At 37.8% G+C, this 13,696-nt stretch overlaps 1 protein-coding gene across 2 annotated transcripts; it reads right to left on the bottom strand.

The window, feature by feature from the left end:
• Window positions 1-1,058: 1,058 nt before the first annotated feature.
• Window positions 1,059-11,474, bottom strand: LOC306819768 (uncharacterized protein). 2 transcript variants are annotated; one of them, XM_079337314.1, is made up of 5 exons: window positions 11,369-11,474; window positions 9,595-9,648; window positions 9,343-9,463; window positions 8,699-8,802; window positions 1,059-8,421 (listed from the first exon to the last, which is right to left on the bottom strand). In XM_079337314.1, exons 2-5 carry the CDS (start codon window positions 9,595-9,597, stop codon window positions 1,846-1,848), a joined length of 6,804 nt encoding a protein of 2,267 aa, XP_079193440.1. In that variant the 5' UTR covers window positions 9,598-9,648; window positions 11,369-11,474; the 3' UTR covers window positions 1,059-1,845. The 2 variants fall into 2 exon arrangements, with proteins under 2 accessions (XP_079193440.1, XP_079193441.1); XM_079337315.1 differs by lacking the exon at window positions 11,369-11,474 and having other exon boundaries at window positions 9,595-9,736.
• Between the last annotated feature and the right edge of the window lie 2,222 nt (window positions 11,475-13,696).

Raw genomic sequence — 13,696 nt, forward strand, 5'->3', positions numbered from 1 at the left:
TTTCTGTCACTCCTGAAATTCCTACAGTTTCTGTAGGTCCCACAGGTCCTGAATTTCCTTACCAGTCGCGGTTGAATAGTCTGATGTGTCATTATATTTTTCAGTCAGGAAGACAAATTCTTGAGGAAGTGCTTTTTGTAGTTTATCAAAATCTACTTTCATCGGATTGAAGTTATGTTTAGTGCAGCATAGATATACTGTATCTATGTATTTTATACTTACAATTTGACGTGTGTGTAGGTATTGTATATGCTTTTTTATTTTTTTATTTTATTTAAACTTTATTTAACCAGGTTGGTCCCATTGAGATTAAAAACCTATTTTCCAAGGGAGACCTGGCCAAGACAGGCAGCAGCAAAAAAAAAAGAAACTTGTGTAGACTAGGCCAACATATAAGGGATGTTAACTCATAGACTGCTAATATCAAGTGTTAAATCTGAAAACTCCTGCTTTCTATTCTTTTTCTTAATTGTTTCAGATTGAGGCATTGGGCATAAAAACATATGTGAAGAATCCATGGAAATTATTACAATGACAATCAATCAATAAGGATAATTATAACTTAAAATAACCCGCAGAAATACTGTGTAGGGCCTAGTGCCAATAAAGAGTGAAGGACAGAATCTAAGTTCATTTATTGCAGTATTATTATTTTTTTAAACCACTTTAGGCTACTCAACAAATAGCATAGGCTACTTTCGACGAAACAACATTTGATTACGTTCAGTTATTTGGGGTTTTTACTGTTCCTATTATTTTGGAGTTGTAAATCTGCAGCATGACTAAATATAATTTAAACAAGGTGTTTTTTACATAGTTTAGTAGTTCTATGTAGTAGATGGAGTAAAAAAAATAATTACTAAACAAAATGGTATGTCTTTTCATTTTCTATCTCAAAACCAATCTACAATCATAGAGCAATATAAATTAAACTTTATAATAAATATCTTTTTTTTTAATTCCCTGAGTTAACTACATGATGAAACAACTTTAATCTTCTCTTATAAGTGGCACAAAAATATTTAAGAAGCAATAACTTGATTTTGTTTTACATTTATTTTTTCATACAACAAAATAATCAAATGGTACATGGTGTGTCCATTGCAACTCATTTATAAAGCCTACTGGCACCCTTTTAAACCGGTCTTGGTCAGTTTATATGCTTTAGTTTATAAATTCATCTTACATCATGTATCATACACTTCTGACTGCAAATGTGTCAAAGTAAAAAAAAACAACAATTTACATGCCCTAAGGATATAATATATAGTCAGTACTTAAAAGTATAGACATGCAATACAAGAATGCAAATATGTAAAAGCAAGAAAACTATTTACATCCCCTAAGGATGTAATATGTAGTCAGTACTTTAAAGTACAGACAATAAAATATTAACATATGTACACGTGGGGATACTATAAAAACACTTGATAAAATACAACTAAACAAAATGCATGCTTTGATCTTTTCAAGTACCATAAAATCCCTTAAATATTTCCTTGTTTAGCAGCAAACTTGAGAGGAAATTAAGGGATTTGGGAAGTTTTTGGTGTTATAACAAAACTTAAATGTTCTCATAAAAACAATACATACTTTTCAAGCAAGTACTGTATGGATAATACTACAAAAAATTACATATAAACAAGTGCAAAAATGCAGATTTACAGTATATTCTAGGTAAGAATCTTTAATGTGCGACAGGATCGATTTTCCTTACAAAACAAAGTCAGCAAATAACACATTAGAAAAACACAAGCATAAATCATGCGAGAACATGTAACTGTTAAATTTTAATAAATTAAACCTGAATGTGAATCTGAACTATTAATTTTAATAGTTTAAAACCTAGATGAGGTTTGAAAAAAAGAATGTTGATCCTTTTTGGTCATTTCCTGCTGGAACTTCAAGATCAAAGTTTCTTGGATAAAAGTCACGCCCACCAAAAGTGTTGCGGTTCTGTGTCCTTGGATTTTGGGATTGGTTGGGAAAAACTGTGACATAGTATCCATCTGAATTGTTAGGTACCCTTATTCTTGAGTCATGAGTAAAGTGAGGCATAGGTTGGCGAGGCACAGGCTGCATTGCTCTCTGAGGTTTTACATACATGTCAAAATCACCAGAGGGAATTCTTCTGGTTTGTCTGGGGTCCCTCATGCCAACATTGACACCTGGTGGTGACATGACCTGGCCATAGTTGTGTGATACTTGGTGGTTTAGTGTTGAACCTCTAGCCCTGAGCACATGATGCTTTCCTGTAAAATCATCAATATTGAGATCTGAACGGTTGAAATCAATATGGGTGCCTAAATGAGGATCCACCATTGGGTAGCTAGACCTTACTTTTGCCCTTGATGACCTTGTATCACTGTACCCAAATCTGACATCTCGATCAACGTCCAGGTCAGGCATTTTCATGTTTACCCCTGGGATATCTGATCTGCGATTCTCATACAAATCATGATTGTTAAGATTTGGAGATCTGAGATGCATTTGTGGATTTCGCATCGGCATGTTAAAGTCCATGTTAGGAGAACTAACATTTCCTTGCAGCTGTCTCGGTTTCATGTTCAGTTTCGCATTTGGAGGAGAAATACCCAGATTTTTAGAACTCAGTCCAGCATCATAGACAATAGCAGACCCCCTACCAATGTCTGGGCTTCTTATTCCTCCTCTGACTTGAGGGGCACGAAAATTCATGTCAGGTTGACCTATTTTGCGATTTATTCCTAGATTAGGATTTTTTGTATGTAAGTCTAGTTTGGGACCTTTGAACCTTGCCCCAGGCATATCAAAGTCTGGCGTGCTTATACCAGGACCCTTTACTCCAGGCCCTGAAAGATTGATATCTGGTATTCCTGCTTTAGGCCCAGATAAATTGAGGTCTGGCACATTTAGATTTGGCATTTTTACTTTTCCTCTTGGACTATTAAGATTGACCTTTGGCATATTCAAGTCGGGCACCTCAAGGTCACCATTTATGTCAACGTTGGGGCCTTTTGGCATCTTGATTTTAGGCTTTTTAAACTTTGAATCGGGAAGACCCAAGTTGACTTCTGGCATGCTCATATCTAACTTCGGAGCTTTAAGATCCATGTTTGGTAAGTCTAAATTGGGTGCATTCATTCCCCCTTTAAACTTTGGGGTTTTGAGATTCAAATCTGGAGTTTTCAGTTCTGAATTAAAATCTAAATTTGGTCCTTTCGGTAATTTGGCATTGAGATCTGGTGACTTGAAGTGTAAATTGGGTTTATCTAACTTCGGACCAGAAAAGCCCACATCAGGCATTTTAAAATGTGGCTTTTTAAGTTCGGCTGATGGGCTGCCAAAATCAACATCTGGGATTTCAAACCTTGACTTGGATCCTTTGAGGTTGATGTTAGGTGAATTGATGTCCATATCTGGGCCATCAAAAGTTCCACTCGGTCCTTTAATGTTTGGAAGATTAACTTTAGGCATTTTTAATTTAGGCATTTTCATCTTGGCATTTGGTGACCCAATGTTAAGATCTGGAGTATTCATGTCTAACTTTGGAGCATTAAGGTCCATGTTTGGTAGGTTCACATCAGGGGCATTAAGTCCACCCTTAATCTTTGGAGCTTTTAAACTCCAATCTGGTGACTTTAGATCTGCATCGAGGTCCATGTTTGGCCCTTTTGGTAATGTACCTGAAAGATTGAATTTAGGCATTTTCAACTTCCGAGAGGGAGCATTTACATCCCAGTCTGGAGCATTTAGCTCAGGCATTTTCAGTTTACCTGATGGCATGTCCAAATTGAGCTTTGGAGTATTTAGTTTAGGGCTTTTGAGATCAAACTTGGGCATGTTTATGTCTGGGGCATTTATTCCACCACTGAGATTTGGACCAGAGAGATCTAGGTTAGGTGATTTTAAGTTCAAGTTCGGGCCATCTAATTTTGGTCCTGAAAGGCCAAAATCTGGCAGGTTCAAGTTTGGCTTTTTGAATTTTCCTGATGGACCAGCAATATCAAAATCTGGCATTTCTAAACCACCTTTGGGACCTTTGAGATTTACTTTTGGTGCATTTAAATCAACAGCTGGAACATTTAAGTCACCATCAATGTCAGGTCCTTTCAGGCTCGGAAAACCAAACTTTGGCTTCTTGAATTTTGGCATTTTAAATTTCCCTTTGGGTGAACCGATGTTGACATCTGGAGTATTCATGTCAAATTTTGGAGCATTAAGGTCCATGTTTGGTAGGTTCACATCAGGGGCATTAAGTCCACCCTTAATCTTTGGAGCTTTTAAACTCAAATCTGGTGTCTTTAGATCTGCATTGAGGTCCATGTTTGGCCCTTTTGGTAATGTACCTGAAAGATTGAATTTAGGCATTTTCAACTTCCCCGAGGGAGCATTTACATCCCAGTCTGGAGCATTTAGCTCTGGCATTTTCAGTTTACCTGATGGCATGTCCAAATTGAGCTTTGGAGTATTGAGATCCAGTTTAGGGCTTTTGAGATCAACCTTGGGCATGTTTATGTCTGGTGCATTTATTCCACCACTGAGATTTGGACCAGAGAGGTCTAGGTTAGGTGACTTGAGGTTCAAGTTCGGGCCATCTAATTTTGGTCCTGAAAGGCCAAAATCTGGCAGGTTCAAGTTTGGCTTTTTGAATTTTCCTGATGGACCAGCAATATCAAAATCTGGCATTTCTAAATCACCTTTGGGACCTTTGAGATTGACTTTTGGTGCATTTATATCAACCTCTGGAACATTTAAGTCACCATCAATGTCAGGTCCTTTCAGGCTCGGAAAACCAAACTTTGGCATCTTGAGTTTTGGCATTTTAAATTTCCCTTTGGGTGAACCGATGTTGACATCTGGAGTATTCATGTCAAATTTTGGAGCATTGAGGTCCATGTTTGGTAGGTTCACATCAGGGGCATTAAGTCCACCCTTAATCTTTGGAGCTTTTAAACTCCAATCTGGTGACTTTAGATCTGCATCGAGGTCCAAGTTTGGCCCTTTTGGTAATGTACCTGAAAGATTGAATTTAGGCATTTTCAACTTCCCAGAGGGAGCATTTACATCCCAGTCTGGAGCATTTAGCTCTGGCATTTTCAGTTTACCCGATGGCATGTCCAAATTGAGCTTTGGAGTATTTAGATCCAGTTTAGGGCTTTTGAGATCAACCTTGGGCATGTTTATGTCTGGTGCATTTATTCCACCACTGAGATTTGGACCAGAGAGGTCTAGGTTAGGTGACTTGAGGTTCAAGTTCGGGCCATCTAATTTTGGTCCTGAAAGGCCAAAATCTGGCAGGTTCAAGTTTGGCTTTTTGAATTTTCCTGATGGACCAGCAATATCAAAATCTGGCATTTCTAAATCACCTTTGGGACCTTTGAGATTGACTTTTGGTGCATTTATATCAACCTCTGGAACATTTAAGTCACCATCAATATCAGGTCCTTTCAGGCTCGGAAAACCAAACTTTGGCATCTTGAGTTTGGGCATTTTAAATTTCCCTTTGGGTGAACCGATGTTGACATCTGGAGTATTCATGTCAAATTTTGGAGCATTGAGGTCCATGTTTGGTAGGTTCACATCAGGGGCATTAAGTCCACCCTTAATCTTTGGAGCCTTTAAACTCAAATCTGGTGACTTTAGATCTGCATCAAGGTCCAAGTTTGGCCCTTTTGGTAATGTACCTGAAAGATTGAATTTAGGCATTTTCAACTTCCCCGAGGGAGCATTTACATCCCAGTCTGGAGCATTTAGCTCTGGCATTTTCAGTTTACCCGATGGCATGTCCAAATTGAGCTTTGGAGTATTGAGATCCAGTTTAGGGCTTTTGAGATCAACCTTGGGCATGTTTATGTCTGGTGCATTTATTCCACCACTGAGATTTGGACCAGAGAGGTCTAGGTTAGGTGACTTGAGGTTCAAGTTCGGGCCATCTAAATTTGGTCCTGAAAGGCCAAAATCTGGCAGGTTCAAGTTTGGCTTTTTGAATTTTCCTAATGGACCAGCAATATCAAAATCAGGCATTTCTAAATCACCTTTGGGACCTTTGAGATTGACTTTTGGTGCATTTACATCAATCTCTGGAACATTTAAGTCACCATCAATGTCAGGTCCTTTCAGGCTCGGAAAACCAAACTTTGGCATCTTGAGTTTGGGCATTTTAAATTTCCCTTTGGGTGAACCGATGTTGACATCTGGAGTATTCATGTCAAATTTTGGAGCTTTGATGTCCATGTTTGGTAGGTTCACATCAGGGGCATTAAGTCCACCCTTAATCTTTGGAGCTTTTAAACTCCAATCTGGTGACTTTAGATCTGCATCGAGGTCCAAGTTTGGCCCTTTTGGTAATGTACCTGAAAGATTGAATTTAGGCATTTTCAACTTCCCCGAGGGAGCATTTACATCCCAGTCTGGAGCATTTAGCTCTGGCATTTTCAGTTTACCCGATGGCATGTCCAAATTGAGCTTTGGAGTATTTAGATCCAGTTTAGGGCTTTTTAGATCAACCTTGGGCATGTTTATGTCTGGTGCATTTATTCCACCACTGAGATTTGGACCAGAGAGGTCTAGGTTAGGTGACTTGAGGTTCAAGTTCGGGCCATCTAAATTTGGTCCTGAAAGGCCAAAATCTGGCAGGTTCAAGTTTGGCTTTTTGAATTTTCCTGATGGACCAGCAATATCAAAATCAGGCATTTCTAAATCACCTTTGGGACCTTTGAGATTGACTTTTGGTGCATTTATATCAACCTCTGGAACATTTAAGTCACCATCAATGTCAGGTCCTTTCAGGCTCGGAAAACCAAAATTTGGCTTCTTGAATTTTGGCATTTTAAATTTCCCTTTGGGTGAACCGATGTTGACATCTGGAGTATTCATGTCAAATTTTGGAGCATTGAGGTCCATGTTTGGTAGGTTCACATCAGGGGCATTAAGTCCACCCTTAATCTTTGGAGCCTTTAAACTCAAATCTGGTGACTTTAGATCTGCATCAAGGTCCAAGTTTGGCCCTTTTGGTAATGTACCTGAAAGATTGAATTTAGGCATTTTCAACTTCCCAGAGGGAGCATTTACATCCCAGTCTGGAGCATTTAGCTCTGGCATTTTTAGTTTACCTGATGGCATGTCCAAATTGAGCTTTGGAGTATTTAGTTTAGGGCTTTTGAGATCAACCTTGGGCATGTTTATGTCTGGTGCATTTATTCCACCACTGAGATTTGGACTAGAGAGGTCTAGGTTAGGTGACTTGAGGTTCAAGTTCGGGCCATCTAGTTTTGGTCCTGAAAGGCCAAAATCTGGCAGGTTCAAGTTTGGCTTTTTGAATTTTCCTGATGGTCCAGCAATATCAAAATCTGGCATTTCTAAATCACCTTTGGGACCTTTAAGATTCACTTTGGGTGTACTGATGGCAAACTCTGGGCCATTTAATTCCTCATCAATATCAGGTCCTTTAGAGCTCAGAAGATCAAATTTTGGCGTATTCAACTTTGGACCTTTAAAATCTAGATCCGGCATTTTCAGCTCTGATTTTGGGCCTTTGAGAGAAAGTGAAGGTGCATCAATGTCAAATTCTGGCTTTGGCATTTCAGGAGAATTGAGGTCTAGTTTTGGATTGTTGAGATCAAATCTAGGCATATTGATGCCTTCTTTAAACTTCCGTCCAGATAAATCCATGTCTTGAGTTTCGAAGGCATAATCTGGAACTTTAATATCTGGTAAATCAAATTTGGGCATTGAAAATTTCGGAGGCTGGTATTTCCCAGATGGACTCTTGATCCCAACCGATGAAGAGTCAGTGACTAAATTTGGCCCTTTAAGGTCTATTTTTGGTAAATCAGGTGCACAAATCTTTTCTTTCACCCGTGGTGGTTCAAGTAGGCCATGGTCTGGAATTTTAAATTTTGGCATTCTGTAGTCCTCATTTTTTCCTTCAATACACACTGTGGGAACACCACTATCAAAGGATGACATTGTCAAGTCAACTGATGAACTATCAGTGTTTGGCAGTTGTATGCCACCTGTAGTTTTGACTCTTGCACCCTGGGGTAATGTTTCAGACAGATGAAATTCTGTAGTGTCAAATTGTGAACTCTTGTCACTGACTCTTAGGCTTGGTTGATCTCCACTTGGAGAAGTTTTAATCATACCAAGACCCATTGGCGGAAGATTAAGATTGCTACCATTTGATATTTCGAAAGCATCACCATAAGATGAATCATCATGAATATCTGTGCTAAATTTCTTGGTTTTCAGAAGTCCAAAGTCAACTCCAAGACGCGGCAACCCGGTATCTTGTTTTAGGTTGGCCTTTGATGAGCTTTGTACAGTTGGATTTGTAGTTGGCTCCCCATTCACACCAACCTCATCAGCACTGGGAAAGTCACCTTTCATAAACTTCTTGATTTTGGCATTGTAGAGTTTGCTATAGGAATCATTCAGCATCTAAAAATATAAACACAGGCTTGGTTACTTGGAATGAAATGTGAACAAGACTTCTTTTTACAATTGTCTATCAGTCTGAGTTGGGTTCAAGTTTAGTATCATTTAATAGTCAATGCAATGCACAATGTTGCACAAAAATTGCTTATATTGGGAGGGCTAATTGAATTAATGCTCTTCAAAGTACAGAAGATCATATTTGAGCTTTTGTCTTGTGGAAGATGATTAATAGACCCATAACTAATTCAGTTTCACTCAGTATTTTTTACAGTCCACTTACCATCCCCGGACTCTTGGTACCCTCGAACAGATTTCCAACACTTCTGCTTTTGTTCCTTTTGAGGACTTTTTTGTTGTCATCATATGGCTTTGACAGTTCATCCCCTGAAAAAGAAAAATCTAATGTTTGCATAAAACTTTATCAAGTTTAACTAAAATTAAGACCCAAATCATGCTGTTTTATTTGAAAGATAGCTTTACAACAACCTGGCAACCCTAATCATGTAAAATATGGAGTGTGATGTTGAGGAAACACAACAAAACTATTCAGCAAATAAAACAAACAACTATTGTATTTTAATTAAGACTGTTTAACATTCAATTTCACTGCAAGACCAGACTGTAACAAATAGTAATTTTATTAACAGAAAATGTATAATTGACTTGCTAACCCTAATTGTTGGGTTTGTATTGCACTGGACTGAATATTGAAAAGTTCTACCAAAACTATGTAAATTGTAAACTTAACAAAAGTGGCTGGGCTTACACAACCTTACATTTAAGTCTAGTGTGAACTGATTTCCTTCATTTAGAAGACGTGTTTTTAACACATTTTTAAATGCTATAAGCTTTATATGGCTTGCTTTAAAACAGTCAAAATCAGTACACAAAGGAAGGGGCAATAGCAAGTCTTAAGGGTCATACCTTCCATTATTTCTTGATTGGAAGGGGCACCATCATTGATGCTGGATATCACCAGTCCACCCTCCTCTGATCGCTCCAGGGTCAAACCCTCAGAGAGGCTCCTACCCCTGCGGTGTGTTGGCTAAACAAACAGGAAATTACAGGCATGCGATGAAACAAAGGCACTCCTCAACAAAATAATCTTTAACTGCAACATACAAAAGACAATTACACTGTCATAGGCCATTTAAATACAGAACGCTTTTCACGTACCATGACTGTGGGGTCTTTGTCACAGTTGTGTTGAAAAATTCCCTTCAACTAAACCTTCAGAAGGAAACAAAATGCACAGTTAAAAAATTAAGTTATTCAATCTAAACCTAAGCTGCTGGGTGCGGCATATTTATTCTGCCAACTCAGTATTGTCAAGGAAACTCTTTGATTGTTTTGTTTATAACATCTGGAGGAATGAACAGATGACTGGCGTAACATACTGTATTTTCACTGAGCAAACTTAGCAGTTTAAAACAAGGCAATTTTGTTGTCCACGAAAATAAAAATGAAATTCAGGTGACTTTGCAGGTGCACTTCAGGTATTCCAGTTATGTTCTTCATGCTTTTGGGGCATAACTGAGGAAAAACCAGGAACAGGTTTCTCAAGAGTGCTGCTAACATAGGCGCTTGTTGGGTGTTTCCTTTTTGTAAGCACACAAAATGAAACATAACCACACCCACCCCTTTCCAGCAGAGAAATCTTGCAGAGCACTGACAAACCACCTGTAAATCCAGATACAATATGTTCTATTAAGAGTGTGAAATAATATGCATGACTGAAACTTGACTCAGCTGAATCCAAAAACTTCAAAGTATGATACTCCACACATTAAAATACTTTTTGGAGACTAAATAACCCAGTACACTTGATATCAAGCCATTTTAAAAATTGACAAATTGAGAATTTCTACAGTCATTAAGAACTAAATAAGATTAATTCGTACTCATTCTTACTAATAGTTGTGGGAGTATTTAAATATTGTAATTGACTAAGTCATGTCATCATAAATTTTGACTAAATAATGCCCTGATGGCACCAAATTATTATTATTTCCATCCCTTTGCACTGAACTTAAAGTCAATTACAGAATAACTTTCCATGAATATCTGTTGGGATATTAAGCTGAAACAGATTTTCATTAAAATCTTTTTTTTAATCATCCATTGAGCTATGACAACATTTTGTAACAAAACATTTGACAACCAAAAAACACAAAGATGCCAAAAGATAAGGATTAAAATACCTAAATATGTTTCAGTCAAACAGTCTTGAATACTTCAAGAGTAGTTCAGAACTTATTCACATTAACTATATAAACCTCGAAAGCTTATAAATAAAAAAAGCGCATTTTGAGCATGCAAACAAGAATGATTATGAGTTAGAACATCTCATCTCATCTCACGTCTCATCGTTATTCCTCTATACTGATTGATATATTGATTTATTATCATTCCAAGTGCAAATATTGATTAATATTGCCATCTTACTCACATATTTCATTTCCACATATGCTCACTTAAATTATCAGGCAAAATTATTCATCTTTTGCTTTGTTTTAAAAAGGAAAGGCAAATTTGTGCTCATGAATGTAACAGTAATGTTTTAAATGAACTGATTTAAATCAATGTTCTACTGAGGCTGAGTTTGTACCATCTAAAAAAAACTAAATTGCTAAAAGGGTAAATGGTGAAAAGTAACAACATTATATTGTACAATGAAGACATTTGTGGTCATTGTTTTCATTCATTCTTCTAATTATGCATTTCTTTTACATTTAAATATGCAACTCAATTTGTTATTGAAAACCAGACTTTTCCAGCTTCTTTTCCAGGAAGAAAAAAGGCCTGCATAACAATTGCACAAGGAGTCTAGCTGCACCGCATGATGACTGAAACTACCAGAATGACAGCACCCAAAACCTGACACCTGATAAGCAAAGCACCACAAGCATTGAAGCTGAAAACTGAAAAGGTACACATAAATAAAACTGACCTCAGGGTCCATTAGGCAGATGTTTTCAAAGCTGTCCGGACCTCTGTGTTGTGAGATATCTGTCCCAGGGGTTCATCCCAGAGATATCAACCCATGCTGTTTGCTCTGCAGGCTGTGACTGAGGAGAGGAGCGCCAGTCAGTTGGACGAATACTGGTCTCAAAGCAGATGAACAGGTTCTAACTTTAAAGTATTGTGTCCCTGAACCGTCAAAGGACACACAGACACATGTTCACCTCACACACCCACATGCAAACACACCCTAACTACCTCCTGCCTGCGGCTCATACTAACACAAACAACAGCACAACTTTAGGCTCAACTGTATCCAGATTCAATTAATTGTTTATTTTATTTTCTGCCTGTGTAAAGTTCTTTTAACTTGGATTTTAAAAAGTGCTTAAAAATAAGCCTGTGTCAACAAATCTGTGCTCACATAAATGGAAACACACAAACACTGATATATAAATAACATCCATAGTCAAAACCTAAACTTTTAGATACAAGCAAAAACACAACCCAGACACTCCCCCTTGAAACCATGCTAAGTTTGCCAACATGAGAAAAATATTTACTTGTGCCAAGGGAGCGGCAGGCGTTCACTGTTTGAGTCACTTTGATTACAGTCACCTGTTGGTCACAAAGACAGCAGTCTGTGTGAATCTGGATGGACAGAAAAGGGAGACAGTTCAGCCGCATTCAATCTCAGTTATTATGTAATTTAGCATTATGTAAGAATGACTGTCCTCAGGCAGACCTGGTGACGATAAAATTACAAAAAAATTATTTGTTTATTACAGTTGAATAACCATTTTATGATAAAGTACTTTTTGGGTTTTACAAACCCAACAAAACTTAAAAGCAAAAAAACTCTCCCAAAATCAGTAAGGTGTAAATGTGTTTAATAAATTACATATAATCAAATTTTACACAAAAAAGGTACAAGCCAAAGGTTTATATAAATACCAGCATAACCAGAGTTTCCTCTTAAAGGATAGACAAGCTATTTTTGGATATAAAGTTGACATAAGAGCCTTCATGATGACTCAATTTATTGACCATGTGACTACTTGAAATTTTTGCTAAGACCATTTCCAATAAGCCAGGAGTTGTAATTTCTCGAGAAACTGAATTTTTTATTAAAATGAGCCTTTCACTGATATCACACTATAGTTCATAAAACATGTCTATTATTGACACCACATTGTGCTTTTGGATGTGAGGGGAAGTATTTAACAAAATTAAAAAGACCTTACAAAAATATTCTAACAGTATATTTTATAATGCCCAGAAAAATCAATAGCTGCACATTACCTCTGGTTGGATTTTTAATCAAACACACTTTTGCCCAAATGAAAAAGATAAGCACTCAGTAGAGCAATGCTTCCCACTTATTCCCTGCTGATCCGTCACATTGCCTTAAACCCACAACGCAAAGGTGTACACTGATGGATGAGAGCCACAACATCTCTGGGGTTATCATGTAAGATAAAATAAGATACCGGTAATCCTTTATTCTTCTCGCGAGCGGAGAAATTTACAATGTTGGCATCTACTTAACGGATGTTTTGTCAAGTTTCGCCCAAGACACCTCAAGGAGGCTAAACTGTTAGCCCTTGTGTCCCAGAGCCATCTATGCCTGCTCTCACTGCACCACACAGAGAGATGTTAGAAAGAGGACAGAACAGGCAGAGCCAGCACGAGAAGCCTGTTTGAGCTCAGCCCTGCCTGTTCATGAGGAAAGAGAGGAGAATAGACAGAGAAGAAAAAAAGGAGATGACTTTTTTTTAATTTACCATTGTTTTGGTTCCCTCATTTGTCTCATTACACCAGCTATCTCATTACAGTTCACCCAGTAATGAGATAGTTGATTATGCTATAAAATCCTATATCCCACCTCTACTGGACAAAAGTTAACTTTCCATCCTTGCCGTTTAGCTTCTGCTGCTAAATCTGCTTATCACGTTTCCCTTTAATATGCTTCATCAACAGGTTTCCTATACAACAGCCCCAGCAACCACAAAACATGTTAAGTCTCAAATTATGGGGAAAATGGGGAAAAGGAGTTTCAGGTCAGCTGCTCCGGCAGCCTAGAATCTCCTGCGGGATGATACGTGTCTGGGCGAGCTGGTTATTTAAAATCTTTTCAAAAGTAGATTGAAGGTGTTGGAGGAAGATACTTCATGTTGTAGATGCTTTGACTAATGACTTTCTGCCCTGTGACTCGAGACATGTTAAACTGTGTTTGTAATTGCTTTGTAACTTTTGTTGCTGCCCCTCTTGGCAAGGACACTGTTGTAAATGTGATTCTTAATCTCAAAGAGGTTCT

This window comes from Symphodus melops (assembly GCF_947650265.1).
Source record: "Symphodus melops genome assembly, chromosome: 2".
In the NCBI taxonomy this organism is placed as follows: domain Eukaryota; kingdom Metazoa; phylum Chordata; class Actinopteri; order Labriformes; family Labridae; genus Symphodus; species Symphodus melops.

What these genes read in the sequence shown, in the direction of transcription:
- LOC306819768 (XM_079337314.1), bottom strand. An exon ending in CAATCAAGAAATAATGGAAG is followed by an intron (nt 8,803 to 9,342) that starts GTATGACCCTTA and finishes TTTCTTTTTCAG; the next exon opens with GGGATGAACTGTCAAAGCCA. An exon ending in GTACCAAGAGTCCGGGGATG is followed by an intron (nt 8,422 to 8,698) that starts GTAAGTGGACTG and finishes TTATATTTTTAG; the next exon opens with ATGCTGAATGATTCCTATAG.